The 21,174-nt window shown below is 46.0% G+C and overlaps 2 protein-coding genes across 2 annotated transcripts in view; both read left to right on the forward strand.

Moving 5' to 3' along the window:
• The window catches only part of pou6f1 (POU class 6 homeobox 1), a 41,630-nt gene extending 31,492 nt beyond the window's left edge, over positions 1-10,138 (forward strand). The window contains exons 7-10 of the mRNA XM_078431536.1: positions 1,208-1,426; positions 4,923-5,055; positions 6,308-6,476; positions 8,961-10,138. Coding sequence (XP_078287662.1) covers positions 1,208-1,426; positions 4,923-5,055; positions 6,308-6,476; positions 8,961-9,366 — 927 coding nt within the window. The 3' untranslated portion in view covers positions 9,367-10,138. The remainder of the gene's footprint in view (positions 1-1,207; positions 1,427-4,922; positions 5,056-6,307; positions 6,477-8,960) is intronic.
• The window catches only part of tfcp2 (transcription factor CP2), a 94,386-nt gene continuing 82,576 nt past the window's right edge, over positions 9,365-21,174 (forward strand). The window contains exon 1 of the mRNA XM_078431538.1: positions 9,365-9,385. Coding sequence (XP_078287664.1) covers positions 9,366-9,385 — 20 coding nt within the window. The 5' untranslated portion in view covers position 9,365. The remainder of the gene's footprint in view (positions 9,386-21,174) is intronic.

Raw genomic sequence — 21,174 nt, forward strand, 5'->3', positions numbered from 1 at the left:
GTCAGATTAATGACTGGGGAAAGGGTGAAATTCGGTGAGATGAGAAGGAATTTGGTCGAACGAAGCAGTAGCAGAACTCCAAATCTGAGATTGGGACAAATTAATTCATGCGAATCAGAAGTGGGAATCAGTGACTTCTTTTCAGTTCATTGTCCAAAAGTAGACTGATAAAATTATCTCAGTGATATTTCCTAATAAAGTATTTGACATTACTATGCACATAAAATCCAACTTGCCATTTGATGGTAATTCTGGATTTGATGTTGTGTTATGAACCAGACTTGATTGGGGAGCTTAAGGTAAAGGAACCACTAGGAGGCAGTGATCATCATCTATATACTAAAACTCTTGTTTGTTTGTTTGTTCCTGAACTACAGCCCAAACGGTGGTGCTAGGAAGAAGTTTCATTGAAATCGGTGTTATATTTTTTAAGTTATTCACATTTTAAAGTTTAAATCTTCTAGGGAAGGAGGGGGGAGGAGGGAGGATAAGGGGGGTTGAGGGGGCTTGAGTGAGGGGAGGAGGGGGGAGGCGGGGAGGGGGAGGGGAGGGGGGAGGAGAGGGTGCTGCACCAATGCAGGAGAGGTTTGGGCCCACTTGGTCTAGTAATATGATAGAATTCACCCTACAGTTTGAGAGGGAGAAGCTAAAATCAGATGTATCGGTGTTACTGTTGAGTAAAGGTAACTACAGAGGCATGAGTGACGAGCTGGCTAAAGTTGATTGGAAGGGACCCTAGCAGGAATGACGGTGGAGCAGCAATGGCAGGAGTTTCTGGGAATTATTCGGATGACGCGGGTACTTTTCATCCCAAAGAGGAAGAAACAGACTAAAGGGAGAATGAGGCCACTGTGGCTGACAAAGGAAATCAAAGACAGCTTAAAAGCAAAAGAGAAGGCATATAACATGGCAAAGATTAGTGGGAACCTAGAGGATTGGGAAGCTTTTAAAAACCAACAGGAGGCAATTAAAAAAGCAATAAGGGGAAAAAAGATGAAATATCAAGGAAAGCTAGCCAATAATATAAAAGAGGATAGCAAAGGTTTTTTTTCAGATATATAGAAAGTAAAAGAGAGGCCAGTAGACTCAATGGGCTGAATGGCCTAATTCTGCTCCTGTGTCTTATGGTTTTATGGCCTTGATATTTGCAGCTGTGTCCTTTTATTTTTTTGAATCCTTTTACTGCCATTGTCATTCCCACATGCAGGTCATAGGAACTCTTCCCTTAGTCATGAATCCAGCTACAATATCAACAACCAATACAGTGACAGCAGTACCAGCACAAAGCCTACAAGTGCAAGCAGTCACACCGCAGATGCTGCTGAACGCACAAGGTCAAGTGATTGCGACCGTGATCAGCAACCAGTTTGTACCAGTTCTCAGCCGACAAGGGGGCCTCCTCTCCCCTGTAAAGACGTTGCAGCAGGTAATCCTTCGTAGATTTATTTTAAGTTCAGTAGAATCTGTTTGCAAGAAACACCATCTATTGTAAATTCAATTTAAACATTGCAAATTCATAAGGAAAGGCTTCCCTTTATGACCAAGCAGATTTTCTATTGGAACGTCGATATATATTCAATTGAGTTGAGTTCATTGTCACGTGTACCGAGGTACAGTGAAAAGCTTTTGTTGCATGTTAACCAGCCAGCAGAAAGACAATACATGATTACAATCGAGCCGTCCACAGTGTGATACATGATAAGGGAATAACGTGAATAACGTTTAGTGCAAGATAAAGCCAGTAAAGTCCGATATCATAGTTAAAGTAAGAAATGTTGCTGTAGGAGTAGGTATTTAAAAGAGTGGAGCGATGGTAATGCGTGATTGCAGACTCTCACACAAAGAGTCGCCGAGGTTGGGCGCCATCTTGGATATATTCCCACTGGCCAGATCAGGCGCCAGATGACTGGAGGACAGTAAAGAAGGGCAGCAGGACTAAGCCAGGTAATTGCAAGCCTGTGGTAGGGAAGTTATTGGACAAAATTCTACACGTGGAAAGGTAGGAGTTAATCAAAGATAGTCAGCATTGTTTAATTAAGGGGAGACCCTGTCTGACCAATTTGTTGAAGTGGTAAGAAGGTGAACTGATGAGGGAGTGTGTTTGATATAGTCTACATTAATCCCAATTTTCAATTATATGCATTAATGATTGGATGTATTTGTAAGAGGTTTGATTAGTCAGTTTGTAGATGACATGAAAATTGCTCACCAATGTCTTGTACAGCTCCATTATGATGTCTCAGCTTTTGTAGTAAGTGCCCTGTCCAATGAAGGCAAACATGCTAAACGCCTTCTTCGCCACCCTGTCCACCTGACTCGCCACATTTAGGGTACCGTGTTCACAGATCTCTCTGTTCTGCCACACTATCCAGTGCTCCAACAGTAGATTTGCAATCCTTGCTTAAGATTTATTCAGATCTCGATTTGTGCGGCTATCTTTTGGTTGTCAGGTTGCCTCATTGAGACGGTGGCCTTTTACTCTGGTGTAAGACATTCTCCAAGTTCAGCCCACGTCATATTTGCTGCATAAACGTTGCCTAATCCTAACCCTAATGCAGAAAGACCAAACAATTATGTGCCATCGACCTCCTCTGGATTGGCTGCCATAAAGTGCCATCTGCTGTCAGGAACTGAGCATTTAAAAGTCAGTCTGAGAGAGAATCTTTTTCATGCTCGGAGCCGTGCATTAAAATGCCTCGTGCAGTGCATCTGCATCTGTTTTGACATTCGCCCAAATAATTTTTGCATCCATCTCGTGTTGCACCTTGTGCATTTAAGTAGCATCACCCTGATGTTTTTCATATCAGTGCACAACAACAATGGGGATTAATCTCAGAAGCCATGCGCATCAGTTTATTTAGTTTAGAGAGACAGCGTGGAAACGGGCCCTTCGGCCCACCGAGTCCGCGCCGACCAGCAACCCCCCCACACTAACACTATCCTGCACACACTAGGGACAATTTACCATTATACAAGCCAATTAACCTACAAATCTGTACACCTTTGGTGTGTGGGAGGAAACTGGAGATCCTGGAGAAAACCCACCCAGGTCACGGGGAGAACGTGCAAACTTCGTACAGACAGCACCCGTAGTCAGGATCAAATACTGGTCTCCAGAGGCAGCAACTTTACCGCTGCGCCACTGTGTCGCCCCCTGTTAGCTGAATCAGCTGAATGTAATCTTTCTTTATTAAAGTTATACATGTCACTCTCAAAGTGGAGGTGCTCACTCCTAGCAACCACTGCTGGAAGACGTTACACAGCTGGGGATGCGGGCAGAGACACCGTGGTACTTGAGGGGGCTTGGGAAAAACACCGGCCTTGGGATGAAATGAAACTTTGAATACCCTGTGGACCTGTTCCCAGTGGTGGAAGAAATGTAATGCAATATTCATAGCAAGAGGATTTGAGTTTAGGAACAGGGAGGTTCTGCTGCAGTTGTACAGGGCCTTGGTGAGACCGCACCTGGAGTACTGTGTGCAGTTTTGGTCTCCTAACCTGAGGAAAGACGTTCTTGCCTTAGAGGGAGTACAGAGAAGGTTCACCAGATTGATCCCTGGGATGGCGGGACTTTCATATGAGGAAAGACTAGATAGACTGGGCTTGTACTCGCTGGAATTTAGAAGACTGAGGGGGGATCTTATAGAAACATATAAAATTCTTAAGGGGTTGGAGAGGCTAGATGCGGGAAGATTGTTCCCGATGTTGGGGGAGTCCAGAACCAGGGCTCACAGCTTAAGGATAAGGGGGAAGTCTTTTAGGACCGAGATGAGAAAACATTTCTTCACACAGAGTGGTGAGTCTGTGGAATTCTCTGCCACAGAAGGTAGTTGAGGCCAGTTCATTGGCTATATTTAAGAGGGAGTTAGATGTGGCCCTATTTGCTAAAGGGATCAGGGGGTATGGAGAGAAGGCAGGTACAAGCTACTGAGCTGAATGATCAGCCATGATCATATTGAATGGCGGTGCAGGCTCGAAGGGCCGAATGGCCTACTCCTGCACCTATTTTCTATGTTTCTATGTAATATCCATCATTGAATCAGTTGGATGTAGCTCTTCGGGCTAACGGAATCAAGGGATATGGGGAGAAAGCAGGAACGGGGTACTGATTCTGGATGATCAGCCATGATCATATTGAACGGCGGTGCTGGCTCGAATGGCCGAATGGCCTCCTCCTGCACCTATTTTCTATGATTCTATGAATCCCATCAACACATTTTATCTCCCTCCAACCGCACAATGGCAGGATCTCTGTACCGTGCCCACAGACTGTCAGATCGAGGAGAGGGTGCTAGTGCTGGTGGGGTTGGCTGTGACTCAGTGTTTGGCCGTTGAAGACGGCAGACGACAGTAAGCTCAAATGTAAACTTTCTTCTCACATCTGGGGTGGGGATGAGAAGGAAGAGGGACTATCGGGACTATATTGAATACTTTAGTAACTTTGTTGGCTCTTTGCACACGAGTGTATTGTCTGGAAAACAAAGAATTTTGCTGTACCAAGTACATGTGACAATGAGTATAAGAAGATAACTGCAGATGCTGGTACAAATCGAAGGTATTTATTCACAAAATGCTGGAGTAACTCAGCAGGTCAGGCAGCATCTCGGAAGAGAAGGAATGGGTGGCGTCTCGACCCGAAACGTCACCCATTCCTTCTCTCCCGAGATGCTGCCTGACCTGCTGAGTTACTCCAGCATTTTGTGAATAAATACCTTCGACATGTGACAATGAAATATCAATCAATCAATTCCTGCTTGTAGAATCTAAAAAAGAACTCGAGCACCTGGTGGTGTTTAGAGTGAATTTTCTTCGGGATAATCTGGGAATATTTGAGCAGAGCTTCACTCATGCTGGGCCAAAGTGTTCCAAATGGACATCACAGGAAGAATTTTTTAAACATCATCTCCCTTCTTTTCCTTAAGGTACAAGTTTTCCAGCCAATAGCTACAGTTGCACCACCCAACGTGACCCCAGCCGCATCCTCTGCACCGACTGAACCTCCCGTTACTTCAACCAACACTCTTTCCAGTGCGAGTGTTGGACAACTGGTCAGCCGTATGTATTAGACAAAGCCAGTCAAAATTATCCGGTACTCATTGTGCGCAGTTACTTCATGAATGAGCTGGTGATTCACGAGTTATCACTATTTATATTGACTACCTACACACCAATAACTAGAGTGTAGAAAGGAACTGCTGATGCTTGTTTATACCGAAGATAGACACAAAGTGCTTGAGCAACTCAGTGGGTCAGGCAGCATCTCCAAAGAAAAGGACTACCCCCACCTACCCAGTTTGACGGTGGCGCAGCGGTAGAGTTGCTGCCTCACAGCACCAGAGACCTGGGTTCGATCCTGACCAAGGGTGCTTTCTCTACGGAGTTTGTACGTTCTCCCCGTGACCTGCGAGGGTTTTCTCCGGGAAATTCCGGTTTCCTCCCACACTCCAGAGACGTGCAGGTTTGTAGGTTAATTGGCTTGGTATAAATGTACATTGTCCCTAGTGTGTGTAGGATAGTGCTAGTGTGTGGGGGTCACTGGTTGGAGTGGACTCGGTGGGCCGAAGGGCCTGTTTCTGCGCTGCATCTCTAAACTAAACCAAATTAGTACTTTCACCAAAGAGTCTGGCTGGCTCCAAACAATGTCAAAAGAAGAATCTCATTTGTGGAGCATTTCTAATTTTCTCACAAAGGCACCCTATCTGGAATAATGCCTCAACCAATATCACTGAAAACCGATTCTCTGGTCAGAGACTCGTACAGCACAGAAACAGGCCCATACCGAGTCCATACATCAAGGAGTGATCTACACTAACCCTGTTTACCAGCATTTGGTCTGGAGCCCGCTGTCCCTTGGCACTTCAAGTGCTTATCCAGCTACTAGTTAAATATTATAAGAGTACCTTCCTCCACCTCGGGTAGTTCTTCTAACATTGCTCATCGTGGGATCTGGTTGTCTGCAAATTTACTGAGACATTTCTTACATCACTCTGAAATGGCTTAGATAGACACAAAAAGCTAAGCTAGAGTAGCCCAGCGGGTCAGGCAGTATCTCTAGAGAGAAGGAATGGGTGACACTTCGGGTCGAAAAGAAGGATCTCGACTCGAAACATCACCCATTCCTTCTCTCCAGAGATGCTGCCTGTCCCACTGAGTTACTCCAGCATTTTGTGTCTATCGTCGGTGTAAACCAACAACTGCAGATCCTTCCCACACTTGAATGGTTTAATTGACTTTAAAACAGATTGGGGCAATGTGAGTTGCGTGAGGGGCGCTATGTAAATGCAAGTTCTTCTTTGCTGTTATTTAGAGCCTCAGAATGCACCCACTGAGGTGGACGGAATAAACCTGGAAGAAATACGTGAATTTTCAAAGAATTTTAAGATCCGACGACTATCTCTCGGGCTGACACAGACACAGGTTGGACAGGCATTGAGTGCAGCAGAGGGACCTGCCTACAGCCAGTCAGCTATCTGCAGGTAATAAAGCCACTCAGCTGTTGGTGCACAATGTAATATCTAGCAGGAGAAGTAAAGAAGGACACAGAGTGCTGGAGTAACTCAGCGGGTCAGGCAGCATCTGTGGGGAACATGGATAGGTGACGTTTCACAGAGTGCTGGAGTAACTCAGCGGGTCAGGCAGCATCTGTGGGGAACATGGATAGGTGACGTTTCACAGAGTGCTGGAGTAACTCAGCGGGTCAGGCAGCATCTGTGGAGAACATGGATAGGTGACGTTTCACAGAGTGCTGGAGTAACTCAGCGGGTCAGGCAGCATCTGTGGAGAACATGGATAGGTGACGTTTCACAGAGTGCTGGAGTAACTCAGCGGGTCAGGCAGCATCTGTGGGGAACATGGATAGGTGACGTTTCACAGAGTGCTGGAGTAACTCAGCGGGTCAGGCAGCATCTGTGGAGAACATAGATAGGTGACGTTTCACAGAGTGCTGGAGTAACTCAGCGGGTCAGGCAGCATCTGTGGAGAACATGGATAGGTGACGTTTCACAGAGTGCTGGAGTAACTCAGCGGGTCAGGCAGCATCTGTGGGGAACATGGATAGGTGACGTTTCACAGAGTGCTGGAGTAACTCAGCGGGTCAGGCAGCATCTCTGGAGAACATGGATAGGTGATGTTTCACAGAGTGCTGGAGTAACTCAGCGGGTCAGGCAGCATCTGTGGAGAACATGGATAGGTGACGTTTCACAGAGTGCTGGAGTAACTCAGCGGGTCAGGCAGCATCTGTGGAGAACATGGATAGGTGACGTTTCACAGAGTGCTGGAGTAACTCAGCGGGTCAGGCAGCATCTGTGGAGAACATGGATAGGTGACGTTTCACAGAGTGCTGGAGTAACTCAGCGGGTCAGGCAGCATCTGTGGAGAACATGGATGGGTGACGTTTCACAGAGTGCTGGAGTAACTCAGCGGGTCAGGCAGCATCTCTGGGGAACATGGATAGGTGATGTTTCACAGAGTGCTGGAGTAACTCAGCGGGTCAGGCAGCATCTCTGGAGAACATGGATTGTTTATAAGTTCTAGGAGCAGAATTAGGCCATTCTGTTCATCATGTCTAATCCGCCATACAATCGTGGCCGATATAACAGGTATAACAGGTATAACAGAGCTTTATTTGTCGTTCGGTACCGAAGTACCGAACGAAACTACATAGCAGTCATAGAAAACAAGACACATGACCCCAACACAAACGTCCATCACAGTGACTCCAAACACCCCCTCACTGTGATGGAGGCAACAAAACTTCCACTCTCTTCCCCACGCCCACGGACAGACAGCTCATCCCCGACCGACCCGCACAGTCCCCGCACCGGGCGCTGAAACGTCTCTTTCCCTATCAAACCCATAACCCCTTACACCCGTACTAATCAAGAATCTCCACCTCAAAAATATCCATTGTTAGCTAGGGGAAGGTGACAGTGAGGCATACAAAGATAAAATTACGTCAGGAGGACAGTCAGACTGTCCGAGAACTGGGATGGGGGAGGGATGGAGAGAGAGGGAGAGCAAGGGTTACTTGAAGTTGGAGAAGTCAATGTTCATACCGCTGAAGGGTCTCGACCCGAAACGTCACCCATTCCTTCTCTCCCGAGATGCTGCGCGACCCGCTGAGTTACTCCAGCACTCTGTGAAACGTCACCTATCCATGTTCTCCACAGATGCTGCCTGACCCGCTGAGTTGCTCCAGCACTTTGTGAAACGTCACCTATCCATGTTCTCCACAGATGCTGCCTGACCCGCTGAGTTACTCCAGCACTCTGTGAAACGTCACCTATCCATGTTCTCCAGAGATGCTGCCTGACCCGCTGAGTTACTCCAGCACTCTGTGAAACGTCAGCTATCCATGTTCTCCACAGATGCTGCCTGACCCGCTGAGTTACTCCAGCACTCTGTGAAACGTCACCTATCCATGTTCTCCACAGATGCTGCCTGACCCGCTGAGTTACTCCAGCACTCTGTGAAACGTCACCTATCCATGTTCTCCAGAGATGCTGCCTGACCCGCTGAGTTACTCCAGCACTCTGTGAAACGTCACCTATCCATGTTCTCCACAGATACTGCCTGACCCGCTGAGTTACTCCAGCACTCTGTGAAACATCACCTATCCATGTTCTCCACAGATGCTGCCTGACCCGCTGAGTTACTCCAGCACTCTGTGAAACGTCACCCATTCCTTCTCTCTGGAGATGCTGCCTGACCCGCTGAGTTACTCCAGCATCGTGTGTCTACATTCATACCGCTGAGTTGTAAGCTGTCCAAGGCTGAAGTAACAAGTGGAAAATAAAATACCTTGGCCTCATCATTTAATTTTTGCCCATCCTATCACTGAACAGCGTCCTGAACACACCCCAGGTGATCGGAATGAAAAAGAACATTGAGTGCTAGGTTTCTTTAGTGATGGACAATCAGTGAGGTGTACGACTTCATAGTGCTGTTTTGTGTCCTGCCAGGTTTGAGAAATTGGACATCACTCCTAAAAGTGCGCAGAAGATCAAGCCGGTGCTTGAAAGGTGGCTGACAGAAGCAGAAGTGCGGCATCGTGCGGGCATACAAAACCTCACCGAGTTTGTTGGCAGTGAACCTTCCAAGAAACGCAAGCGCCGCACGTCCTTCACACCACAGGCCCTGGAAATCCTTAACGTCCATTTTGAGAAGAACACCCACCCCACCGGTCAAGAAATGACAGAGATAGCTGAGCAGCTGAACTATGACCGAGAGGTGGTCAGAGTCTGGTTCTGTAACAAGCGGCAGACTTTAAAAAACACCATCAAGAGATTGCAGCCGAACGACTCGACGGAATCGGGCTCAGGTGAGCCATTACTGGACTCCAAAGTAAACAATGCTGGAACGGGCTGATGTGCAGAAGATTCTTTCAGTGAGTCGTTGCAAAGTTTTTACAAATAGTACAATGAGGATCATTTACAGGGTAAGGGCAAAGCTGAGAACCACAGATTCCTGCATCCGTTCTCCCCACTAAAGCACACTGTGGTGTGCTGCCTCGTGAATGGAACCATTATAACTAATTGTACGATAACTAACGTAGATGAGTCGTGCATAAACGTTTGCATAATTTGTTTTGTAGTCCTCAGTTAGATCAAATGTCACAATCAGTTACAATAGCACTCCTGTGTCCTTTTAAATTCACCTTGTGGCAACAGTTAGCATCTCTGATTTCTTATCAGTGAGAAGATGTATCTATTAATACTTCTTTTAAAATAAGTGCTATGTAAAATAATCCATAGGGGAATTTAATATATCTAAATCCAGCTTTTCCAAGGGCCAGCAAATTTACCAACAAGATTTGATCCGTGGTCTGGCACATTATCTGATCGCAGCCAGATATGACACTTGAGGCCTTGAGCGAGAGGCAGGTTGGACTTCAGTTCCTGGAGCATCATTATAGGGACCATGACCCAAGTCCATGATATGGACCTGGGTTATGTTGGGTATATATATGGCAGTCAGCTGTGGAGGGAACTAGGCTCGCCCACGGTCTTATAACCTACTGACATTCAGGTCTTGATTTTAACCCCACCAAACAGGAAATGAAAGGTCAGGTGAGAAAATAAAATTCAAACCAGTGCACTTTTAGCCTCCACAATACAAACAGAAGCAAACATTAAACCAATAAATCTCTCACCTAACTACAGCAAGAGACTTATTGGCCTAATGTTTGCCTGTAAACTGAGGTCTCATGATGGATGCACTTTGCAATTTGATGCGATTTTAACCTTGCACCCAGATTGGCAAGATCATTAAGGCAACCCATGCAGGTTTAGTTGATATCCAGATTTCTAAAAGCCTGAAGAAAGCTGCTCTTTCACTTTGTTATGATTTGTGATTCTTTGATATCACTGATGTCTTCGGACTTTATAGTTCTGGTCATCATGTTCCAGGAAGTATGTTTTCTTTCACATATTTGATTTTTTTGGATGTTGTTCGTGGCAAGACCAGCAATCATTGCACACCCCTAATTAGATCATAGAACAGTACAACACGCTGCCAAGACCAACTCTTATCTGCCTGCACATAATCCATATCCCTCCATTCTTTGCATATCCATGTGCCTATCCAAAAAGTCTGTCAAATGCCACTTTTGTATCTGCCTCCACCACCATCCCTGCAGTATGTTCCAGGCACTCACCAACCTCTGTGTAAAAATCTCGCCCCTTTAAACGTTGCCCTTCTCACCTTAAAGCTTTGCCCTCTAGTATTTGATTTTGTTACTGGGAGGATTGGCCAGAGTGGAACCCCAAACTCCCAATCTACACTGTCTACCCTCTCTCCCTTTCTTGGTCCCCAATCACCTGCTGCCTGTACCTTTGGCGAGACCACCTCACTAAATCTCCTGCCTGCAATGCTCTCATGTTGTCAAGGAAGCTTTGCTGAGTTGCTCTTATCCATTCAATGGATATTTTTAAGGCAGAGATAGATAGATTCTTGATTAGTAAGAGTGTCTAGGGTTATGGGGAGAAGGCAGGAGAATGGAGTTGAGAGGGAGAGATAGATCAGCCGTGATTGAATGGCGGAATAGACTTGATGGGCCGAATGGCCTAATTCTGCTCCTATCACTTATGATCTTCTGAACTTATTTGGTTGCTGGTTGACACAGTTCTCTAGGCAGGAGAGTGGACATTTAAGGTGGAGTACAGGGCACCACAAGGGGGCTGCTTTGTTCTGGATCGTGTTGTTGGAACTGCACTCACAGAGACAAGTGGAAATCATTCCATCAAACTCTTTGCTTGCATCTGTGAGTCCTGGAAAGACAGGGTGCCAAGGGATGAGTTAATTTGCTGGCAGATACTCAGCCTCTAACCTACTCTTGTGGCCTCGGTATTTTGTAGCTTTTCCTGGTAATTTTCACTTGAATGGTAACCATTCCCCTTGCCTCCCCAGCGCCACGCTGAGCATTCTACAATACTGATGGAGGGCTTGGTTCCTTTGCCTTGGAAATCGCCATTGTCTGGCACTTTTGTCGCAAATGTTAAGACGTAAGAGCGTGGAGGAGAAGTTGTCAGTCCCTCAAGTTGACTCTGTACCTCAATGAACCCATTGCTGATGCTTAACCATATCCACTTTCCTGCCTGATTTCCATCGCCCCTGATTCCGTTGGTGCCAAAAAGTCGATTTAACTTCAGCCTTAAATCTATTCAACAACTGAGCATTCACAGTCCTCTGGTTCCCAAGGACTTATAATCCTCTGAGTAAAGATATTTCCCCTCGTGTTCAAACTAAGTGGCTGGCCCCTTATCCTGAGACTGTACCTCCTGACTCTCCCGCCTGAGAAAGCATCTTCTCACCATCTCCTCTGTCAATTCCTCTGCGAATCCTTTAAATGGTGAAATGTGAGGTCAGCTGGTGCAAAGTGCGACGGTGGAGCAGTTTACTATTCTGATTGCCGTGGAGAGGGACGCAGCGTTGTGGATTTTTATGAATGGTGTCGGGGAGTGAAAGCAAACAAGCAATTCCTCTGCAGGAGTTGGGTGAAGAGGGTTTGTGTCGGAAGGAACTGCAGATGAACATGTGCTGACTTCCAATCTCCTCTGCCCGGGGGATCCGGAATCTTGCTGTTGCACTCTCATTCTGAGTCTCTGCTACCTTTATCCACGTCTCCCCTTATAAGGAGCAATACCTGGGCTCCACTTTATCCAGGATGACTGGGAAAGCATCTAACAAACTGAAGCGATAAATGTAATAGAAAGGAACCGCAGATGCTAGTTTATACCAAAGATAGACACAAAATGCTTGAGTAACTCAGCGGGTCAGGCAGCATCTCTGGAGAAAATGGAGAGGTGTTGTTTCGGATCGAGACCTTTCTTCAGTCTAAAGTCTCACCTATCCATGTTCTCCAGAGATGCTGCCTAACCCGCCGAGTTACTCCACGCTTTGTGTCTATACTGACGAGATACTACACTCGGACTGAAGAAGAGTCCTGACCCGAAACGTCACCCATCCATGTTCTCCAGAGATGCTGCCCGACCCGCTGAGTTACTCCAGCACTCTGTGAAACGTCACCTATCCATGTTCTCCAGAGATGCTGCCCGACCCGCTGAGTTACTCCAGCACTCTGTGAAACGTCACCTATCCATGTTCTCCAGAGATGCTGCCTGACCCGCTGAGTTACTCCAGCACTCTGTGAAACATCACCTATCCATGTTCTCCACAGATGCTGCCTGACCCGCTGAGTTACTCCAGCACTCTGTGTCTTTTTTGGTAAACTAGCATCTGCAGCGCCTTGTTTCTGCAGAGATACTTTCCTTCTCTTTACAGTAACATTCCGAATTTCTCCGTTTCCTTTGCATTTGCTGAACAATTTTCTCCTACCATCACTAACAGTTAGACTTTAATATACTGGCCAGGAAACCATATCATGTGTGTTGGCTTTGGGAATTGGGTACTGCATTGGAAGACTTGCTACTATCTACAAGAAAGAAACACCAGTTCTAGATTATCACGGGTACATTGAGTTAGGACCAGTTAGCCAGTACAGTCCAGGTTTGTTTTTCTGGTATGTTAAATTGGTTCAATCTATATCTGATTCCTGTAATAATTATTTGCTCTTCCCCAAGCAAAGATGAACGTTTTCCCATTCTTGGGGCATAATAGCCCATCTGTGGTTTCTCCAAGGATATTAAGCATCAACATGATGGCTTGAGTCCAGAATCCCAGATTTAAGGGCGGCACGGTGGCACAGCGGTAGAGTTGCTGCCTCACAGCGCCAGACACCCGGGTTCCATCCTGACTACGGGTGCTGTCTGTACGGAGTTTGTACGTTCTCCCCGTGACCGCGTGGGTTTTCTCTGGGTGCTCCGGTTTCCTCCCACATTCCAAAGACGTTCAGGTTTGTAGGTTAATTGGCTTCTGTAGAAATTGTAAATGATCCCCAGAGTGTGTAGGATGGTGTAAGTGTTCGGGGTGGTCGCTGGTCGGCACGCCGGAGGGCCTGTCTTCGTGCTGTTGCTCTAACGTATAAAGTGAATTTATGTTATTGCTTGGAGAGGGAAGTGTTGTTTCACTGCTTGTGAAACAACATATAAAAATGACAGTATGGAAAGGACCCACTTGTCCATTCTATATGGTTGTGATGGGCTTTGCGCTGTTTGCCTCCTACCCACCTGAAGCCATGTATTTTATCCTGAGGAGAAAGGGCACATTGAGAACATTATGGGCGGCACGGTGGCGCAGCGGTAGAGTTGCTGCCTCACAGCGCCAGAGACCCGGGTTCCATCATGACTGCGGGTGCTGTCTGTACGGAGTTTGTACGTTCTCCCCGTGACCTGCGTGGGTTTTCTCCGAGATCTTCGGTTTCCTCCCACGCTCCAAAGACGTGCAGGTTTGTAGGTCAATTGGTGCAAATGTAAAGTTGTCGGTGTGTGTGTAGGGTAGTGTTGATGTGCGGGGAGCGCTGGTCGGTGCGGACACGGTGGGCCGAAAAGCCTGTTTCCACGCAGTAGCTCTCAATTAAACTAGGGAATTAGTAATAGGGTAATAGGGAGGTGGGGTGGATTCTGGGTCTGACCAGAAAATTCCCATCCAACTCCTTTGGATAATTAAACTCTGATTCATATTGACCGTGTTACATGGAAGGTCATCTTCCCCCAGGCAGAAACTGGCTAAATTCATGAGGAATTTGATGTCAGCTTTTATTGCATGGGTCAAAAATAGGACAGAGGAACCATCATAAGAACTACCCTTACCTACCATGTTCATGTGATCCCTGGCCTCCCTTATTTTAAATTAAAATAATTGGTCTACATAAACACAATCTAATCCCTCCATATTTCTATAAACGTCAATCAAGTTGCTGGAGTCCATGCTTTTGTCAAGTATGGTGACCCAGATTTTTTGATGCTATCTTGGTAACTAAAATGTTTTAAATTGGAAATTACTTTTGTGGCTCTGCTTTGCATCCTTTTAAAGCTTCAATATCATCCACCATGCAGAAGATGTAACAAGGACATGATATTCTAACTGGGGCTTGAATAAGGTCATGTACAAGAACGGAATGCAGTGCTCTGGTTTAGAATGAATCGTCCGATATATCCTGATCCTGTCGGCTGCATTTGCATGGTATTGGCCATGGACTTTGATAGAATGATGCACCAAAATACCACTGGCTTCAATTCTGTTCTCTGCAGGGTGCGAGTAAGGCTGAGAATTCAACCTTCCTTTTCAATGGCTTCAAGCAAGCTGTGAGCAAAAAAAAAAATCCCAAGCCTGCCTCATTTGTGTGCGCCACATGATTGATTTTAATAATATTGCCTTTAACCAGAAGCATTGCTTGTTGCAGTAGCCTGTTGTGACAGCACAGACAGACATTTTGCACTGTCGAGAGACCAACAATGCAGTTTTAATTTCCGCTCGGGTATATTCCGCTCGGGTATATTCGGGTATATTCAGCTCATATTCCCCTTGAGGAGCTTACAACCTAACAGTGTTAACATTGAATTCACCAATTTTATATAAACGACCCCCCTCCCTCCTCCGACATTTTTTGTGCATCCCCTTTATTATCCCCTCTCATCCCTGTGCCCCAGCTGAATGTGCACCCATTTGTCCCTTTCTCATTCCCGCATTCCCTTCCAGCTATGTGCAGGAAAGAGCTGCAGATGCTGGTTTTCACCGAAGATTCCTTCCTATATTCTTTCCTCTTGCTTCACATTTCAGACTTAATTTCTTATCTCACTATCCTTATCTCACACTTTCTGTCTTTTCATCTCCAGCTTTTGATCAATCATCTTCCAATCAACCCCCCCATGCTTCACCCTCACTTGTACCCACCTATCACTTGCTAGGCTTTGTCCTGCCTCCACCTCTCTTCCAGCTTTCTCTCTCACTACTACAATTAGTCTGAAGCTGGGTCCCGACCCGAAACGTCGCCTATCCATGTTCTCCAGAGATGCTGCCTGACCCGCTGAGTTACTCCAGCACTCTGTGAAACGTCATCTATCCATGTTCTCCAGAGATGCTGCCTGACCCGTTGAGTTACTCCAGCACTCTGTGAAACGTCACCTATCCATGTTCTCCACAGATGCTGCCTGACCCGCTGAGTTACTCCAGCACTCTGTGAAACGTCACCTATCCATGTTCTCCACAGATGCTGCCTGACCCGCTGAGTTACTCCAGCACTGTGTGAAACGTCACCTATCCATGTTCTCCAGAGATGCTGCCTGACCCGCTGAGTTACTCCAGCACTCTGTGAAACGTCACCTATCCATGTCTCCAGAGATGCTGCCTGACCCGCTGAGTTGCCCCAGCACTTTGTGTCATTTTTGGTTTAGATTTCTGTTTAATTCACTTCATTGTACCAAGGTACAGGGAAAAGCTTTTTGTTGTGTGCTAACCAGTCAGCAGAAAGACTACATGATTACAATCGTAATCATGGTAAACCAGCAACTGCAGATCCTGGTGTCTCCAATGCAGTTTCTGCCTGCCACAAGCATTGTTCCACTCTTTCGGAGGCCACCAGTACAGTTTCCACAGTCCCGCTTTGTTTGGATCTTTCCTAGCCATTTTTATCTTTCCTGTTGGTCTAGAGTTCATGCCGTTTACATTGTACTGCACCAGGAGCGCCATTTGTAATCTATATATCTCTCTCTATGGTTTTACAATATTGCATTCCTGGTGCAGAAATCATGGACAGCTTGTGCTCGGATTTCCAGCATGAACTTGTGGCACGAAAGGTTTTGTGCCTGAATCTTATAAGGCCATCCTTATTTGTTTGCCACAACTCATTAGTTTAGTTTAGCGATACAGAGCGGAATCAGGCCCTTCGGTCAACTGAGTCCGTGCCAACTAGCGATCCCCGCACAGTTAAACTATTCTACACACACTATAATAATAATAATAATAATGCATTACATTTATATAGCGCTTTTCATATACTCAAAGATGCTTTACAGGGATTTAGAGAACATAGGGAAGTGAATAAATAGATAAATAAGTAAACGAACAGAGAAAGGAGACAGAAGGTGAGGTGACCTTCAGTGGTTGAAGGCAGTACTGAACAGGTGAGACTTCAGTGATGTTTTGAATGTGGTGAGTGTGGAGGAGTCTCTGACGGTTTGGGGTAGTGAGTTCCATAGGGTGGGAGCAGCGATGGAGAAAGCCCTGTCCCCCCAGGATCTGAGTTTGGTCCGGATGTGGGGGGATAGGAGATTGGCAGCAGCAGAGCGGAGGGTGCAGGTGGGAGTGTGCCTGTGGAGGAGGTCGGTCAGGTAGGATGGGGCCAGGTTATGGAGGGCTTTGTAGGTCACGAGGAGGATTTTGTACTGGATTATCTGGGGGATGGGGAGCCAGTGGAGTTTGTAAAGGACGGGGGTGATATGGTCACGGATCGGGGTGTGGGTGAGTAGACGGGCAGCGGAGTTTTGAATGTATTGAAGTTTACTGATGATTTTTGAGGGTGCGCCATAGAGGAGGCTGTTGCAGTAGTCCAGACGGGAGGTGATGAAGGCGTGGATGAGGGTTTCTGCAGCTGTGGAGGAGAGGGATGGACGGAGACGGGCAATGTTTTTGAGGTGGAAGAAGGCTGTCTTTGTGATGTGTTTGATGTGTTTGTCGAAGGAGAGGGTTTGATCAAAGATGATTCCAAGAATCCGGATGTGAGGGGAGGTGGATACTGGGAGACCATCAATATTGAGGATGAAGTTTTGGGTGGATTTGGTGAGCGTTTTTGGACCAATGATGATGATTTCTAGGAACAATTTACAATGATACCAAACCAATGAACCTACAAACCTGTACGTCTTTGGAGTGAGGGAGGAAACCGGAGCACCCAGAGAAAACCCACGCAGGTCACGGGGAGAATGTACAGACAGCACCCGTAGTCAGGATCAAACCCGGGTCTCTGGCGCTGTGAGGCAGCAGCTCTACCCGCTGCACCACCGTGCCACCGCATAGTTCAGTTATAGTGCTCTCTTTTGCAAAAGCGCATGTCTTGTTACATTGGGCATTAATATCTAAACACCTGGGACCTACATCTCAAAGTAATATCATGTAAGCTATTCAATGACTTAATACTTCAATTCAGAGTCATGAATAAGGGTCCAGAAACGTCACCCATTCCTTCTCTCCAGAGATGCTGTCCGTCCCGCTGAGTTACTCCAGCTTTTTGTGTCTATCTCAGTTTAAACCAGCATCTGCAGTTCCTTCCTACACAATAATATGTACATGATACAAGCTGTGAGATGTATACTATATGATACACAGCATTGTATTATTCCACAGGAAATCAGATGACACTTTTTAACTAAAGATTCATACAAAATAAGTGGTTGAATTGTTAAAGTTCGGTTCTTAAAACAGACAACAACATAAACAGTTAAAGGTAAACCAAGCAAAGCTTTAATTATCGTCAGACGGGAGTGGGGGGATCAGTGCTAAGGGTGTATCACCATACTCAGCACTCCTCTTGCTTCCACTCAAAGATACAGCACTTTCACAGCATTTTTATACAGAACTTGCAACAGGAATGTTTAACACATTTCCTTCAAATCAATCACATTGTATTGGAACACAAGAGATTTACACTCGGAGAGTAGTAAATCTGTGGAATTCTCTGCCTCAGAGGGCAGTGGAGGCCAATTCTCTGGATGCTTTCAAGAGAGAGCTAGATAGAGCTCTTAAGGATAGCGGAGTCAGGGGGTATGGGGAGAAGGCAGGAACGGGGTACTGATTGAGAATGATCAGCCATGATCACATTGAATGGTGGTGCTGGCTCGAAGGGCCGAATGGCCTACTCCTGCACCTATTGTCTATAATATACTTGTCACCCTAAAGTCCTAAACTATTGTACACAATAAGTCATTAGTCGAAGGTAAGGATCCTTATCATACCACAGAAGGTCTTGTTTACACATTCCCACAAGTAGTCAACAGTTAACCACATCCTAATCTTAGCGAGAGCATTGTCCATCATCTTTCCCAGGCATTCTTCCCAGGCAAAACAGGGTATACCGTCGAACAAGCTTTAGGAATCACATGGTCATATCGTGCCTGATGCATATTTGCAAACATCAGCTATTCAGGACCCAAAGTTCAGGCTCATCCTGTTCATTCATTCTACCATTTTATTATTTCTGTGGTTTCCAGGGATTGTAAGTTTCAGCTACCAGACAGATCCTTATGAGCAATTAACATTCCTCCACTTTCAACAATATAGAAGCTCCACAGGCATACAAACAGGTTTGCAGACAATGGCCAAGCATCCCATCATGCAAAGTTAATAGCCATTAACTCTTTCAGAATAAACCAGCATCTAATCTTATCAAAAACTGAATATTTAAAATCACCATCACATTGCTGACAAACTCCTTGCTATTTTCTGGCATTCTGCATAGGTTATAATGGCTCGCGTTTGCTTTTTTAAAAAAGTTTTGTGTGAACTGCACATTAGCCAGGGTTTTCCATTTCTGTGTTCACTGACAGAAAATATTCTGACCGAAAGAACACAGGTCTTGAACTTGGAAACAGCGAAGCCCAGCCACCATCACCAGCAATGGGTGAGCTGTGTAATCTGCTTCTAGGTCCCTACCAGTAACATTCTGGAACCACTCCATTCCTCTTATAAAAGGCAGTAGCAAAAGAAAGCAAGTGTCTGTGTCACAGTGGAAGATCAAGGCAAACTTGTGGAGTGCCTGTAAATGCTCCCTGCAGGCTGTGTTTGGTCTTGTTCCAGGATCTGAATGAATGAATGAATTAATACTTTATTGTCACATGTGACAAGTCACAGTGAAATTCTTTGCTTGCGTACCCAAGGTATGCAAATAATCGCCACATAAAGGGCGCTGACAAAGTTACAAAGTAGCCAAGTCCTCCCTTGTTCTCCCCCTCGCTCCAGGTCCACCATTGTTCATCCTCCCCCCCCCCCCCCCCCGCCTCACAGCGGTCCCCCCACGCCTGATGTTAATTTGTTCTACCCCCCCCCCCCCCCTCATGGCGATCCCCCCATCTGATGGAGAATCTGATTAAATTCACACCAATATGGTGGGGTGGGTTTAATATTGCACCTGTGGAGAAGGTGACAGCATCTGACACAACCTGCTCCTGGGAAGTTGTCCACTGTCAGCAATGGTAGTTTGATCCTTCAGCGTTCAAGGATTCTATTTATTGCGCAGTGGTCCTCAGAGCATTATGTCACCAATGCTGAGGAAGGATTGCTAAAGGGCTGTTCCAAATCTGTCTACTAGGTTAGACCTGGATGTGTGGAAGCTGGTCAAGTCCCTGCTGAAGACGTGGCAGTTTTATTCTATCTGTTCTGCATATTCACAATGAAGATATAGCGGAATAATGTTTGGTACTATTGACAGCCAAAATCTGAAGTGAAAATTCTCATTCTAGAATACAACTGGACATTGACGGATTTGGTTGTCATGGTAAAGAGCAGTATGCTGCTGTCGAGAGCATAGAAGCGAATGTTGCAATCTGTCCCTCTCCCCCCATGTGAATTTGACAAGCTTCTGAAGTCAGCTGGACTTATTCCAGTTATTCCAGTTTCTTTACAAAATTGTGGACATTTTGTAATCAAAGAAAGATTGAACCTAACAATTAAGGCCCTGTGATAACTATTGGGAAAGTTGTCATGAATAGGGCGGCACAGTGGCGCACTGGTAGAGTTGCTGCCTTACAGAGACCTGGGTTCGAACCTGATTATGGGTGCTGTCTGTACAGAGTTTGTACCTTCTCCCTGTGACCTTGTGGGTTTTCTCTGGGTGCTCCGGTTTGCTCCCACATTCCAAGACGTACAGGATTGTAGGTTAATTGGCTTTGGTAAAATTGTAAATGGTAGTTTGTGCGGGTAAGACGTGCGGGTTGGGAGGTGAATTGGCCCTCTGTAAATTGCCCCAGGCGTGTAGGGAGTGGATGAGAAAGTGAGGTAACATAGAACTAGTGTGAACAAGTGATCAATGGACAGCTGAAGGGCCTGTTTCCGTGCTGTATCTTTCAATATTTCAGTGAATCAAAGCAGACAACACTGTAATATTTCAGGTTCCTCTGAGCTTGTTGCTCAAGTTCAGCTCAGAGTTATTACCAATTAGACAACCTTGTGGTGAACCTAGGAATGTGGAGTTAGATTATCACCTTGTGGCTGCCATCCATCATCCTTTCAATAAGATAATGGCCAAGTGGTGATTTAGTCAATGTGATTCCCATTGGTAAATTCAGTGAAGTGAGCCAGCCGATTAGACTTTAGAGATACAGCGCGGAAATAGGCCCTTTGACCCTCCAAGCCCGTGCCGACCAGCGATCACCCTGTACACTAGAACTATCCCACACACACAAGGAACATTTACAATTTACAAAGGCCAATTAACCTACAAACCCATCCGTCTTTGGAATGTGGAAGGAAATGCGGAGCACCCGGAGAAACCCCAGGCGGACTCGGGGAGAACGTACAAACTCTGTACAGATAGCACCCGTAGTCAGGATTGAACCCGGGTCTCTGGCGCCGTGAGGTAGCAACTCTACCGCTGCGCCACCATGCCACTCTAATCTGCCCTGATCATGGGCACAAATGCTATCCTTTCATAACCTTGCACTCACAGGACCTTGCATTCATGGGAAGTATTGTGCAGACTTGTATATTATCCATACAGTGAATGATCAAGAGGGCAGCAGAGTTTGATTGATTTTTTTAAAACATTTGCATGTTTTGAGCTAATAT

This window comes from Rhinoraja longicauda, chromosome 42, assembly GCF_053455715.1.
Source record: "Rhinoraja longicauda isolate Sanriku21f chromosome 42, sRhiLon1.1, whole genome shotgun sequence".
Classification (NCBI taxonomy): domain Eukaryota; kingdom Metazoa; phylum Chordata; class Chondrichthyes; order Rajiformes; family Arhynchobatidae; genus Rhinoraja; species Rhinoraja longicauda.